Source organism: Rattus norvegicus, chromosome 9 (genome assembly GCF_021556685.1).
Source record: "Rattus norvegicus strain SHRSP/BbbUtx chromosome 9, alternate assembly SHRSP_T2T, whole genome shotgun sequence".
Taxonomy (NCBI): Eukaryota; Metazoa; Chordata; class Mammalia; order Rodentia; family Muridae; genus Rattus; species Rattus norvegicus.
In genome coordinates this window covers 112,800,210-112,815,905 of record NC_141542.1, presented here as the reverse complement: position 1 = coordinate 112,815,905, position 15,696 = coordinate 112,800,210, and the positions used below count along the sequence as shown (strand labels likewise).

At 36.6% G+C, this 15,696-nt stretch overlaps 1 protein-coding gene across 11 annotated transcripts in view; it reads left to right on the top strand.

The window, feature by feature from the left end:
* Slco6d1 (solute carrier organic anion transporter family, member 6d1) overlaps positions 1-15,696 on the top strand; it is a 208,321-nt gene that overhangs the window by 135,930 nt on the left and 56,695 nt on the right. For all 11 annotated transcript variants that reach the window (XM_087567136.1, XM_087567137.1, XM_087567139.1 and 8 more), the window contains 1 exon segment: positions 10,422-10,566. In XM_087567136.1, coding sequence (XP_087423262.1) covers positions 10,422-10,566 — 145 coding nt within the window.

Genomic DNA, 15,696 nt, shown 5'->3' with positions numbered 1-15,696 from the left:
GTAGAGCTTTCACAAATCCTGTCCAGTCTTAGGGAATAATTATATTTTGAGTAGGCCATTTGTTTAGAATTTGATTCACATAAGGGAAATGTCCCTCATAGGAAATTGTGGCCTCTTTAAACATCTTAGATTATCACACACAACATCATCCTATCTTGTCCTAAACTTGTTAGACCTCATTAGGTGACATATGGTATGCAACTATTGGGAGAGGTGTTGATGGTGATCTCATAATCCAGAACCAACTGACCCTGACTCTGGTGGTGTGGTAGGTTTGAAATTAATTCTTTCTCTCAAAAGAGGTTGTTTCATCAAATTGTCTTCCCACCATTTCAGCTTTCCTTTGTCCTGATCAGTGGGAAAGCTTCTTTATTTTATTTTTTCTTCTTTTATTTTCTCCTGCAAGAAACTCCTATCCTCTTGCTTACTCGCCAGGTCAGAGCACTCTTTTCTTTTCTTTGTTTATTTCTTCCTTGCTTTTTTTTGAAATCTTGTGTGTTTTATTTATATTATTGGATTTTTTATTTACATTTCAAATGTTATCTCCTTTTCCAGTTTCCAGTCCATAAACCCTTTATCATATGCCCCCTCCCCCTTCTTCTGTAAGTATGTTCCCCCACCCAACTACCAACCACTTCCCGCCTCCCTGCTATGACTTCCCCTATACTGGCACATCCAGCCTAGGCAGAACCAAGGGCTTCTCTACCACTGGTGCTCCAACAAGGTCATCCTCTGCTACATATGCAGGTATAGCCATGGGTTTGTCTGTGTGCACTTTTTGATGGTGGTTTATTCCCTGGGAGCTCTGTTTGGTTGGAATTGTTCTTATGTGAGTGCATACCCCTTCATCTCCTTCAAACTTTTCTCTAACTCCTCCAATGGAGAACACATCTCAGTTCAATGGTTGTCTTTGAGCATCCGCCTCTGTATTTGTCTTGCTCTGGTACAGCCTCTCAGGAGACAGGTATATCAGGCTCCTTTCAGCATATACTTCCTAGCATCACCAATATTGGCTGGATTGGTGGCTGTATGTTTATGGTCTGGATCCACAGGTGGAGAAGGCTCTGAATGGCCATTCCTTAAGTCTCTGCTCCAAACTTTGTTTCCAGATCTCCTCCTATGAGTATTTTTGTTGCCCCTTTTAAGAAGGACTGAAGCATCCACGCTTTGTTCATCTTCCTTCCTGAGCTTCATGTGGTCTATGGATTGTGTCTTGGGTAATCCCAGCTTTCAGACTAATATCCACTTATGGGTGAGTGCATATTATGTGTGGGTTTCTTTGTGTGTGTGTGTGTGTGTGTGTGTGTGTGTGTGTGTGTGTGTGTGTGTGTGTGTGTGTGAGATTGGGTTACCTCACTCAGGATGATATTTTCTAGTTCCATCCAGATGCCTATGAATTTCATGATTACATTGTTTTGAATAGCTGAATAGTACTCCGTTTTTAGAGGCACAACATTTTCTGTATCCATTCCTCTGTTGAAGGACATCTGGGTTCTATTCCAGATTCTGATTATTATAAATAAGGCTGCTATGAACAAAGTGGAACATGTGTCCTTGCTATATGTTGGAGCTTCTTTTGAGTATATACCATGGAATGGTGTAGCTGGGTCCTTAGGCAGTATTATGTCCAATTTTTTGAGTAACCTCCAGACTGATTTTCAGAGTGGCTGTACCAGATAGCAATCCCACCAATAATGGGGAAGAGTTCCTCTTTCTGTGCATTGTCATCCACATCTGCTTTCACCTGAGTTTTTGATCTTAGCTATTCTGACTGGTTTGAGGTGGAATCTTAGGGCTGTTTGGATTTGCATTTTCCTATGACTAAGGATGTTGAACATTTCTTTAGGTACTTTTCAACCATTCAATATTCTTCAGCTGAGAATTCTTTGTTTAGCTCTGTACTCCATTTTTAAAGATAGGGTTATTTGACTGTCTAGAGTTTAAATTCTTGAGTTTTTGCTTATGTTGGATATTAGCTCTCTATTAAATGTATGATTACTAAAAGATCTTTTCCCAAACTACTGGTTGTCATTTGCCTTATGACAATGTCTTTTGCCTTACAGAATCTTTGCAATTTTATGAATTATTGATTCTTGATCTTATAGAACAATCCATTGGTGTTCTGATCAGGAAATTTTCCCCAGAGTCCATGTGTTTGAGGCTCTTCCCCACTTTTACTTCTGTTGGTTTGAGTGTATCTGGTTGTATGTGGATATCCTTGTGCTACTTGGACTTGAGATTTGTACTGGGCAAGAAGAATGGATCAATTTGCATTATTCTACATTCTGACCACCAGTTGAATGAGCACTATTTCCTGAAAATGCTATCTTTTTTCCACTGGATTGTTTTAGCTTCTTTTTTAAAGTGACAAGGATCAAGTGATCATAGATGTGTGCATTTATTTATGGGTTTTCAATTCTAATCCTGTCTCTGTACCAATACCATGCAGTTTAATATCACAATTGAAGTGTAATACAGCTTGAGATCAGGAATGGTGATTTTCCCAGAAGTACTTTTATTATTGAGGATATTTATCGATAACATGGATTAATGTTATTCCTTATGGATTTTCAAATTGCTCTAAGTCTAGGAAAAATTGAGCTGGAATTTTTATGGGTATTGTACTGAATCTGCAGATTGTTTTAAGCAAGATGGCCACTTTTACAATACTGATCTGGCCAATCCACGAGCATGAGAATCTCTCTATATTCTGAGATATTCTTTAATTTCTTTCTTCAGAGACTCAAAGTTCTTGTTATACAATTCTTTCACTTGCTTGGTTAGAGTCACACTAAAGTATTTTATATTATTTGTGACTATCGTGAAAGGTGTAGTACCTGTAATTTCTTGCTCAGCCTGTGTACCTTTTGAGTAGAGAAGAGCCACTGATTTGTTTGAACTAATTTTATATCCAGCCACTTTGCTTAAGTTGTTTATTAGTCTGAGAAGTTCTCTGGCGGAACTTTTAGGGTCACAAAACATACTATCATATCATCTGCAGTTAGTGATATTTTGAATTCTTTCTTTCCAATTTGTATCCCCTTGTCTTCTTTTGTTGTCTGATTCCTCAGGCTAGGACTTTGAGTACTATGTTGAAAAGGTATGGAGAGTGGGCAGCCTTGTCTAGTCCCTGATTTTAGTGGGATTGCTGCAAGTTCCTCTCCATTTAGTTTAATGGTGGCTACTGGTTTGCTGTATATTGCTTTTACTCTGTTTAGCAGAGTAATCTGGACCTTGATTTCCTGATTTTTCCAAGACTTTTATCACGAAGGGGTGTTGAATTTTGTCAAAAGCTTTCTTGACATCTAATGTGATGATCATGCAGTTTTTTCTTTGAGTTTTCTTATATAGTGGATTCTTTTATAGATTTCTGAATATTGAACTATCAGTGCATCCTGGGGATGAAACCTACTTGATCATGATTGATGATTGTATTGATAGGTTCCTAGATTCAGTTTGCAAGAATTGTATTGAGTAATTTCACATCAATATTTATAAAGGAAATTGGTCTAAAATTTTCTTTCTTTGTTGGGTCTTTTGAGGTTTTGATGAGAGCATAATTCTGACTTCATAAAAGGAATTGGGTGGGGTTCCTTCTGTTTCTATTTTGTTTAAGAGTTTGGAGAGTATTGGTATTAGGTTTTCTAGGAAGTTCTGATAGAATTCTGCACTAAATACATCTGGTCCTTGGCTTTGTTTTGGTGGGAGACTTAAAATAACTGCTTCTATTTCTTTTTTTTTTAAACTTAGTGTGTATTTTATTTGAGTTCTGATTTTGAAGGAGCAACGGTCATATGGGGTCAGAATCTCCATGCATTCCTTTTCTTTCTTTTTTTTAAAAATTTTTTTTATTATTATCTTGAGAGACACAGAGACACAGCCAGAATACAGCAAATACAGAGGCGAATGCCAGCAGCAAACCACTGAACTGAGAATAGGTCCCCCGTTGAAGGAATCAGAGAAAGAACTGGAAGAGCTTGAAGGGGCTCGAGACCCCATATGTACAACAATGTCAAGCAACCAGAGCTTCCAGGGACTAAGCCACTACCTAAAGACTATACATGGACTGACCCTGGACTCTGACCTCATAGGTAGCAATGAATATCCTAGTAAGAGCACCAGTGGAAGGGGAAGCCCTGGGTCCTGCTAAGGCTTCTATTTCTTTAGGAGTTATGGGACTGTTTAGCTGGTTTATCTGATCTTGATTTAACTTTGGTACCTGGTATTTGTTTAGAAAATTGTTCATTTCATTCAGATTTTCCAGTTTTGTTGAGTATAGACATTTGTAGTTTATATGATGATTTTTTTTAATTTCCTCAGAATCTGTTATGTTACTCTTTTCATTTCTGATTCTTTTTATTTGGATACTCTCTCTGTGCCCTCTGGTTATCTCTCTAAGGGTTTATCCAGCTTGTTAGTAATCTCAAAGATCCACCTCAATGTTTTGTTGATTCTTTGTTTATTACTTTTTGTTTCTACTTGGTTCATTCCAGTCTTATATTATTTCCTGCTGTCTATTCCTCTTGCGTCTATTTGCTTCATTTTGTTCTAGAGCTTTTAGGTGTGCTGTCAATCTCCTAGTATATGCTCTCTCCAGTTTCTTTTTGGAGGCACTGAGAGCTATGAGTTTTCCTTGTAGCAATGTTTTCATTGTGTCCCATAAGTTTGGGTACATTGTGCCTTCATTTTCATCAAGTTCTAAAGTCTTTAATTTCTTCCTTTATTTCTTCTTTGATCAAGTTATCATTGAGTAGAGCACAGTTTGGGCTTCCTGTAGTTTTTCTTGTTATTGAAGACCATCCTTAGTCCATGGTGATTTGATAGGATGCATGGGATTATTTCAAATTTCTTGTATCTGTGGAGGCTTGTTTATATGGTCAAATTTGGAGATGGTATTATGAGATACTAACAAGAAGTTATATTCTTCTGATTTAGGAAGAAATGTTCTATAGATATATATTAAATCCATTTGGTTCATAACTTCCATTTGTTTCTCTGTGTCTCTGTTCAGTTTCCGTTTCCATGATCTGTCCATTGCCTGGAATGGGGTGTTGAAGCCTCCCACTATTAGTATGACATATAGTATGTGCTTTGACCTTTAGTAATGTTTCTTTTATAAATGAAGGTACCCTTGCATTTGGACCAGAGGTATTCAGGATTAAGAATACATCTTGGTGGATTTTTATCTTTGATGAGTATAAAGTGTCCTTCCTTATTTTTTTGATGACTTTCGGTTGAAAGTTGATTTTTTTTGATATTAGAATGATATTAGAATTAATCCAGCTTGTTTTGGGGACCATTTGCTTGGCAATTTTTTTTCTAGCCTTTTATTCTGAGGTTGTGTCTGTCTTTGTCACTCACGTGTGTTTCTTATATGAAGGAAAATGCTGGGTCCTCTGTAAGTCGCCAGTCTGTAAGTCTATGTCTCTTTATCGAGAAATTGAATCCATTGACATTAAGAGATATTAAGGAATAATACTTATTGCATCCTGTTATTTTTGTTGTTATAAGTGGAATTATATTTGTGTGTCTCTCTTCTTTTGGGTTTGTTGCAAGAAGATTACATTCTTGCTTTTTCAAGGGTGGAGTTTCCACCCTTGTGTTTTCTATCTATTATCCTTTGTAGGGCTGGATTTGTGGAAAGATTTGTATAAATTTGGTTTTGTCCTAGAATATATTGATTTCTTTATCTATATTAATTGTGAGTCTTGCTGGATTCAGTATCCTGGGCTGACAATTGTGTTCTCTTAGGGTCTGTATGACATCTGTCCAGGATCTTCTGGCTTTCATAGTCTTTGGTGGGAAGTTTGGTATAATTATGAAAGGTCTGCATTTGTATGTTAATTTATATGTTAATTAAATTGTCTATTAATTCTTGAAGCAAACTATATGTGGCAAGCATTTTATCCTGAACAGAGTTAGTCTCTTCATTCCAGTGGTTGCTTTCTTTCCTACACAGACAGTTATTTTTTTAAATCATCTCATTTGTTTGCATCCTCTCTCTCTTCTGGTCTGTAGAGGTCATAGACATAAAATGTTATCATTGTTGATATAGTGTAGCCTCAATCTTCCGTCCTACCAGACAGAGTTTATGTTATTATGTTCACCTTTTTTTCACCTAAGTTGATGTTCTCTACAGATTGAAAGACAAGTGTGAGTTCATAGTTTTCTGCAAGTAGACATTTATTTATTGAAGAATCTGTCTCTTCTTCAGTGCACATTTTTTGATCATTCATCAAAAAATCAACAGGCTATTGATGATTGTCCCTACAGAGTTCTGTCTTTGGTCCATGGTCATGCTTCTTTGTCTACTCTGGTTTACATTATTCTTGATATCAGGTATTCTGACATGTCCACGTGTTTTGCGTTCCAGATTAATTCAGCTTATTGGCATCATGTTTTTACCTTTGGAATTTCAATATTGTTTTTAATAGTTCTCAAATAATACCACTGGTGTTTTATTAAAGTTACATTGAATATATAAATCAATTTTTGTTTTCAGGGTTAATTCTTTATATCATTTTCCTGTAAGTTATTTTCTTTTCTCTGTGTGTCTACCTCAATATCTTTAATGGTGTTTTACTATAGAGGCGATTCATTTCCAAGGTTAAACTTATTTCTGGGTATTTTCTTGATTGTTAGCTGTTTTGATTGTGATTACTTTCGTGATTTCTTTCTCAGCAAGTTCATCTGTCTATGCAAATGTGACTATCCTATATAGTTTAATTTTGTACACAACAAATTTTCTGAATTAAGACATCAATTTTAATAATTTATTTTTTAGGTTTCTCTGCTCATAAAAGCATGTAATCTTTTAACTGTGACATTGACCCTGTACCTTGTTATAATTTACTATTAATCTAAACCAAACATTGCATTGTGGATTAAAATATAACTACAGAATTGTAAATAACGCAGAAACTTATTTAGCAATGATACCTAAAAAATTTCATGAAGCAAATTGAATCCAAACTACTACTTTCAATAACTACTTTGGTAAATTAACTATGTTAAAATTATAATTCATAAATGGCTATGTCTATACATAATATACATAGCCCAATAATCTATAAATTCAGTGCAATGAGGAATTTATATTTTAAAGAATGACAAATTCCCCATTTGAATTTAAGTAAACCACAGTTATAGTGTAGACAACTTAATAATTTGTTGTCTATGTGTATACATATGCACATTATAAGAATTACTTGATACATGATATAAGCAGTGGGAAGAATACATAGTTCAGTGTATGCAATAATAAATATCAGAATACTGACCCTAGAATATTTGTAGTGCATTGAAGAACAAATGAATTTTAGAAAGTTTTAACTAATATAAAACATAAAATTATGTTAGATAATAAAAAGGAAATATATTTCTCTTTTTAATTAATTTGTAGGCAGTACAGTAAACTAGTAATGGTTACCTAAATGCAAGAAGTTAATACTTAGAATATATAGAAAAATTTTAGGTAATAAACACAAAGGAAGTTTAATTGAATAGCATATATAAACACACACTGAACATCTAAATTATAAGAAATATACATGTTTGTGCTTACTGACATGTATGTAGATGTTAATGTATGTTCAGTTTCACATGGAAACATCACCTACATGGTCTATCCAGGTGACTTCAGGTATGCTTCCTCAGGAGTTATCCGCCTTTATTTCCTTTGTTGAAACATGACAACCCGTAACTTGCTATGTAAACTAAATTAGCTTGCTAATAGTCCTCAGAACCATCCCTTATAACCATCTCTCAGTACTGATATTGTGAGTATGTTCCTCTCTTTGTCATTTTAAAAATATGTCTTATGGGGAATGAGTTCAGATCCTTGAGAAATGCAAGGATCTGAGGAATCCTCAACTGAGGAATCTCTCCAGCCTCCAAACTGCTGATATTTTGAAACCACAGAAACACAAAACAAATACTATCTTGTATATGTCTTTGTCACAAAATTTAGAAGCCTACAAATATTAGCCATGACTATCAAATATTTCTAAATATATGGTCTATGCTATGACTGTGTGACAAAAAATAGTACCATAGCATAAAACTGTCTTTCTTTTATTTTTACATTTTTACAATGATACAAAATTTTATTGAGAGCACTATCATGTACATTTCATTTTATAAATCATTTTTTTACAATGCACAAAGTACAAGTCATATGTGAGAGTAATTTTAATTAGGTTTTAAAAGTAAAATAGTTTGATAATGAATAGAGAATAATTTTGGTTTTTTTTTACTTTTAAAAATTTAACATTTTACATTCCAAATTTTATTCCTCACCTCTTCCACCCTCCAACTGTTTCACATCTCATACCTTATCCCTGACCACCCATGACTACACAAGGATGTCCCAATCTGCCTCCCCATCAGACCTTTAAAAACCCTGGGTCCTCCAATCTCTTGAGGGTTAGGTGCATCTTCTTAGACTGAACCAAGACCAGGCAGTCCTCTGCTGTATATGTGTTGGGAGGTGGGCTCATTCAGCTGGTGTATGCTGCCTGGTTGGTGATCCAGTGTCTGAGAGATCTCATGTGTCCAGATTATATTGAGACTGCTAGGCCTCCTATAAGTTGCCCTTCTCTTCAGCTTCTTCCAGCTTTTCCTTAATACAACCACAGGGTTCAGTAGTTTCTGTTCATTGGTTGGGTGCAAATGTCTTCATTTGACTCTTTCAGCTGCACATTGGGACTCACTAAGGACAGTCATGATAGGTCCCTTTGTGTGGGTGCTCCATAGTCTCAGTAATAGTGTCAGGCTTCCCCTTAAACCTGATGTGACTTTGGGCCTGTAGCTAGACCTTCTTTTCCTCAGGCTCTTATCCAATTCCATCACTGAAGTTCTTTCAGACAGGAATAATTATGGGTCAGAGTTTTGACTTTGGGATAGCAACCCCATCCCTCATTTGATGCCCTGTCTTTCTGCTGGAGGTGGGCTTTACAAGTTCCTTCTCTGCACTGTAAGGCATTTCATCTAGGGTCCCTTCCTTTGAGTCTTAAGAGTATCTAACTTCTCACGTCTCTGGTACATTCTGAAGGGTCCTCCCGAAATCCTACCTCCCAAGGTTGCCTGTTTTCATACTTTCTGCTTGTCCTCATGGCTTCAGTTCTTTTGCCCCACCCAATACTAGACCACCTTCCCCTCTCCTATATGCTCTGTCCCCTTTCCCTCACAGGTTCCTCCTTCCTTTCCACATTGTGGTTGCTTTTTTCTCCCTCCCAAGTGAGACAGAGGTGTCCTTTATTGGGCCCTTCAGCTTGTTGTTTTTTGAGTTCTGTGGACTGTATCTTGGGTATTCTGTAATTTGGGGGGACTAGTATCCACTTATTAGTGAGTACCTTTTGTATCTGAGTTAACTCCCTCGGGAAAATATTTTCTAGTTCCATCCATTTGCCTCCAAAATCAGCATGTCCTCATTCTTAGTAGTTGGATAGTATTGCACTTGTGGTACAAATGGACCACGTTTTCTGTATCATTCTTCTCTCATAGGACGTCTGGGTTGTTTCCAGTGTCTGGCTATTCGAAATAAGGCCACTATGAAAATAGTGGAACACGTGCCTTGGGGCATCTTTTGAGTCTATTTCCTAAAATTGTCTTTCTTATAAGTGAAAAATATAAATGAAGCTTATCCTGGTGAGCTTCATATGGGGAGACTAATGTGCTCTCACAGTGTGAAGGACAGAGTTGTCTAGAGGCTTCTTAACTCTCGTGTTAGCTTTATTAATGAATACTCAGATGTCATCTGTGGGCAACTGTAAGGCCTTCTCAGACTCAGTGACTTAATGCTAGAATTGTACACCTCTGCAAGGGCCTGCAAATCTATAATGTTCCGATGGAACTTGGTGTAAACATTTCTTCATTAGGAAACTGAGTTCTCTAAAACCGAGTTATTAGTACAAAAAGACAACCTGAATCAAATTCTGGACCCAATTTAGAAATGAATTACTCATAAACATTTTATCCAAATGTACTCACGAAGATACAGAATTCTAAAGCTATTCTGGCAAGGTAAATCAGGATCATACACATACAAGTTTTGTTATGTAACCATATTTGTGACATTTGTGAGTTAAAAATGACATAAATATTTAATCCTATTAGATCCAATAAATACAGTGAAATCACATCATGCCAAATTAGAGACTACTTACCAGTTGAGATAGGAAAATGCTTAAATGGGAACATATCTAATAAGATTCTGAGAAATACTTTCTCCAAGCTACCTGATCCATAGGTAAAAGCTATATTTGCTATAAAGGAAAATGAAATTACATGTCTTTTATGAAATGTGCCCAATAGTGAATTATATAGTTTTTCATAATTATAAACATTACATTTAGACTATAGAAAGACAGTGCCGCATGTGATGGGGTAAAATCATTGTGAAATGATCTTTTCTGTTTCAGTGTCTACTGAGGAACCCACTGGTGCTGACCCAGACATTCTGCCAAGTCACAAAGTCTCTGACTCTTAAGTCATCTGGATATTTTCTACCCAAATTTTTACAAAGTCACTTTTTAATAGTACCAACAAATGCCTCTATCCTCACAGGTAGATACTACTTCTTACTGTGCTTATTTCAAGATTATCACATTGTGCATGTTTTAGTGCGACATATATTAAAAAATATGTAAACAAACAATGTCCTGTAAGGAGAAGACAGAAAATAAAACATACTTGAGTGCCATTTGCTAAAACTATCAAAACAAGAACATTCCCAACACCACATAAATATTTTTAATACATAAAATTTCACAGTGATTTATGTATAGTTCCTTTTTCCTGCCTCCCTTTATACATACCTGCCCATTTCCTTTCCCCTCTTGTTTAAGAAACAACTCTTTGCAAGCCACAGTATATCCTTCTTTTAACTTCTTCTATACCTTTTTCCTTGTAGTCAAAGTACAAGTGTTCTTCTTGTATTTTTAAGTACTCAGTCTATAGTCGATGTTTTTCTAAAATATGCATATTGACTACTGATCTTTCTAATTCTTTGACCAGAAACTGTATGATTCAGATTTGTTTGAACTTAATCCATTGTAATTATTCTGGGCACTTATTCATTGTAATATTTCTTCTTATCTGCCAAAGTGGAGGAGGAATTTGTAATCCTAATAAGCCCATATGAAAAGACATGCAATCCACGCATTTTATTTACTAGCCATACACCTAGGTTGAGCAAATCTAGGGCTATAGTAACATTTCCCCAGGTATAAAAATCCTTGGTCCTTGTTGTTTCTCCTGGCTATGCAGTTCTGTTCTAGGGCTCCTTCTCTCCTTTCCCCTTTCTCCGTGCAACCCCCTCTTTCTATCATGTAGTTCCCCCCATTTTAATCCATTACCCAATAACAGCCTCTAGCCTTTTATTAAATGTGGGACACAGCTCATATGGCATTATTTGAGTACATTAGGATCTGCTGATCAGGGGCAATCACATCTTGAGGAAAAAGTATTTAGAATTAGAAGATAAAAAATATCAGAAACATCAGACAAGCCCACTATACCAGAAAAAGCCCACTCTTTTGTAATACAGTTGTTTACATATTATTATACTAAGAGATATAATAGTATATTTAATATTAATTTTCTAAACAATGTCATAATCTCTAAGCCCACTAATATTACTTCATGCCTATTTGTAAAAGGTGTTCTATGTTTGTCACTGAAGAGCAGTTGCTATTGTATACACTGTCAATCTTAAAAGTGTATTGAGAGTTTGACTCTCTGAAAGACACGGTAAGTGAAGTATTTAAATGTTTTAGAATTAATCAAAATTTGATTAACATAATAGTTCATTTTAGGCTACAAAGTCAAGCAGGCATATTACAGTGGTTAGTGTAAAGAGTGAAAGAATAAAAGTATTTATATTGATCTTTAAATAAACACAGAACCAAGAGATAAGAAAAAGTGAATATAAAGTATGTGAGAAAAACAAAGCCATAAAAAATAAAGCAAATCTAAAGCCAGTTATTAACAAGTGCAGAAGCCTTGATCATTATTGAGTATTCTTTTCCTTTTTCACCATCAATTTCCCATTAATATCTTCATCTCTTCATATTCTCTATTAAATAAGCTTCAAAAGAAGGGATTTATTAACAATTACATGCTCTACTCTGGCTTATAAGGATGAACTCTAAGCCAGTTTTGTTATCAACAGCAGTGACATAGACTCTTTTTTTTCATCTTTATTAACTTGAGTATTTCTTATTTACATTTCGATTGTTATTCCATTTCCCGGTTTCCAGGCCAACATCCCCCTAACCCCTTCCCCTTCCCTTCTCTATGAGTGTTCCCCTCCCCATCCTCCCCCATTACTGCCCTTCCCCCAACAATCTCGTTCACTGGGCGTTCAGTCTTGGCAGGACCAAAGTCTTCCCTTCCACTGGTGCTCTTACTAGGCTATTCATTGCTACCTATGAGGTTGGAGTCCAGGGTCAGTCCATGTATAGTCTTTGGGTAGTGGCTTAGTCCTGGAAGCTCTGGTTGGTTGGCGTGTCTGCAGTGTTTTCAGGCTTTTATGCCAAAGCTTTAGTTTTGTCAAGCATCCAATAGTAAGTTAGTATTGCATTTTGTCATTGGGCTGTAGTTTTCTGAGGAAGTCCCTGGAAGAAACTTTCTCCATTATTCAGAGGTCTGTCACTCAAGAAAGTTATCTGAGTGGTGGCCTCACGATAGACTCTTAAAGGAAACCAGTGATACCTTAATGTAGACTTTTAGCAGAAAATGCCCCCTTCTATTCCAAGCAGCTATGAATTGCAAATAGCTATCACATGAATATGGTGGCCAACTCCTATTTACATGTTTAGACATTTTCTCTTTGTGGTTAATCACTGTTCTGGCTTCTTATACTCTTTCTGATTCCTCCTTCACAATGATCCCTGAAACTTAGGCAGAGGGTCTGCTATGCATATGTTCCATTCAGAGCTGAACATTCTTCAGTTTCTTTCTCTGGATCTTGGCCATTGTGGGCCTCTGTGTTAGTCACAATCTACTATAGATAGAAAATAATTGAGTGACTGTTTAGAGATACGTTAATCTTTGGTATAATAATAAATCATTAGAACATGAATTAATGGTATATCCAGTCAGACAAATAATAGTAGTAGCTTCTTCAGTATGGACCGTGATCTGTTCAGGCACATGATTTACATGGCATACCTGGCCAATCATTATCTAGTTCTCAGGGTTAACATCTGGGTGTACCGAATGATTCCTTTTTTCCTTCAGTAGCATGTATAGCACCTTCCATATTGCAAAAGATATATAGTCAGTAGCAGTTGATTTCTCTATGTTCGATTGGTCAAGTCTCTGATGTCTTCTACAATGTGGATTTATTGTCAAGACTGGTGAGTGACCAAGAAAAATGACAATAATCTGATGTTTCTTGTATTGGTGGTTTGAAGCCACATTGTCAACTATTCAAGAGAACATAGCACATTTTCCTCAGAAACAGTTCCCCACAATGAGATGTTAAAGGGATCAGGTGATATTTGTACAGGTAGTGAATCACAGCAAATAAAACAGAAACAAAACAAAACAAACAAAAACAAATCTAAACCCTGGACTTTGAGAATCCAAACTTTGTATAATGGTCATGAGCTCTGCTTGTCCTTTATTTCAAAGGAAAACATTCTTACATTAGTCAACATTTTTTGCACTACCATCTGGCTCCCAGAAATTAGTGGCATGCATCTTTACTTGTTGAACTATTTTACTAGCCCTAAAGTTATATTCTTCTCTTTACCTTGATTTGGTGAAGATTTTAACTAATTTGTTTGTTGGAATGGCGTAGGATGCAGTAGAGACTGTTTCTTAACTTGAACTTGGTCTGGAGATGAGTCTAATTTTCAGTCTTCCTCCTCTGATATTTAGGTGTGCTCTGCCCTACCCAGTTTAATCAGTTTTGGCTCACTTTATCAAGCTTTTAATTTCTATTCTTTGTATTATTTTTTCAGTCTGTCTCTATTGAGTTTTCTCTCATTTTAAATTAAACCCATTAACTCATTCTGTGGTGGTTTGAATAGGAATAGCACCCATGGGGCAAGTGTTTGAATGCTTGGCTCATAGGCAGTGGGACTTTTAGGAGGTGTGGCCTTGTTGGTAGGTGGAGCCTTGTTGGATGAAGCTGTCACTAGAGGGCTGTGTTTGAGGTCTCAGAAACACAAGCTAGGCCTATAGTCACTTTCAATTCTGCTGCCTTCTGATCCAGATGTAATACTCTCAGCTCCTTTGTTATCATCTTGTCTGCCTATGTGCTGCCAGGCTTCCTTCCATGATGATAACGGACTCAGAAACTATAAACCATTTCCAGTTAAATGTTTTCTTTTAAAAGAGGTTGCCATGGTCATGGTGTCTCTGCACAGCATTAGAAACCCTAAGACACACTCATACTGTTCATGTGTTATATGTTGCTGCTTTTCAATTTTTTTTCATATTGAGGTTTCCACATGATTTTTAATGGACAACTCTTTACCTTATATGGCAGTCTTCATGATATGATGGATTCTTCTTGCAGTGGACTTGGATAATGAGTGTCTCACATAAGGTTGTATGAACTCTTTAACAGAATATCTTTATAGGTCTTTTGTTTGTGACCACAGTTTTTCAACAGAGGTTACCATGTCGAGATAGAAGTATATCAGCATTTCTGTAATATTGAAAACATAGACAAACTCTGCCATTTCAGGCAGATGTGTAGGCATCATAAGTTATGATACACATGCTCAATGGTGAAGTAATAAGAATGAAGAAGAAAAGAATGAGAAGAATAAAGAGAAGAGAGAAAACTTAATCTAAATGAGGATAAATGTAAGAAAAAAGAAATGTAAATGCAATATTAAAAAGTAAATATATCACAGCTCCCTGTACACAAATCCCATGAGAGAGAGAGAGAGAGAGAGAGCTGAATTCCCAGAAGTGTGGACAATCCTAGGATCACAGGACAGACCACTTCTGCCCACATCCCTGGACAAATAGGAAACTGCACAGTGCCTCTAGATATGGAAATATAGAATCAGTCAGCTGCAGAAACCTGCTGTGCCTGGAAATGAACTGAAATTGTCACACAGCTCCCTGCACCCAAATCCTTTGAGGTACAGATCTAGACTCTCAGAATTATGGACACTCAGAGGAGACAACTATTTTCTGCGCACATTCCTGACCCAAGAGGAAATAGCCTGTGTCATCTGTTCCACCTGGGTACAGGGACCTAGGATCAATCAGGGGCAGGACCCTTCCTGTTTCTGCTTGCACTGAGAACTGAAACCAAGTTGCCAGGAGTGCCTACGCACCTGAGGGCAGAGCTGCTGACACAGGACTGCTGACACACAGGCCTAGGAGTGTTAAGCCACTGGCAGAGACAGGAATACAAGCTAATACCAGAGACAACCTGATGGCGAGAGGCAAGCACGGGAACCTAAGCAACAGAAACCAAGACTACTTGGCATCATCAGAGCCCAGTTCTCCCACCAAAGCCAATACTGGATATCCAAACACACAGGAAAAGCAAGATTTAGATTTAAAATCATATTTTATGATGATGATAAAGGGCTTTTAGGAGAACATAAATAACTCCCTTAAAGAAATACAGGACAACACAAGGAAACAAGTAGAAGCTCTTAAAGAGGAAACACAAAAATCCCTTAAAGAATTACAGGAAAATACAATCAAACTAGTGAAGGA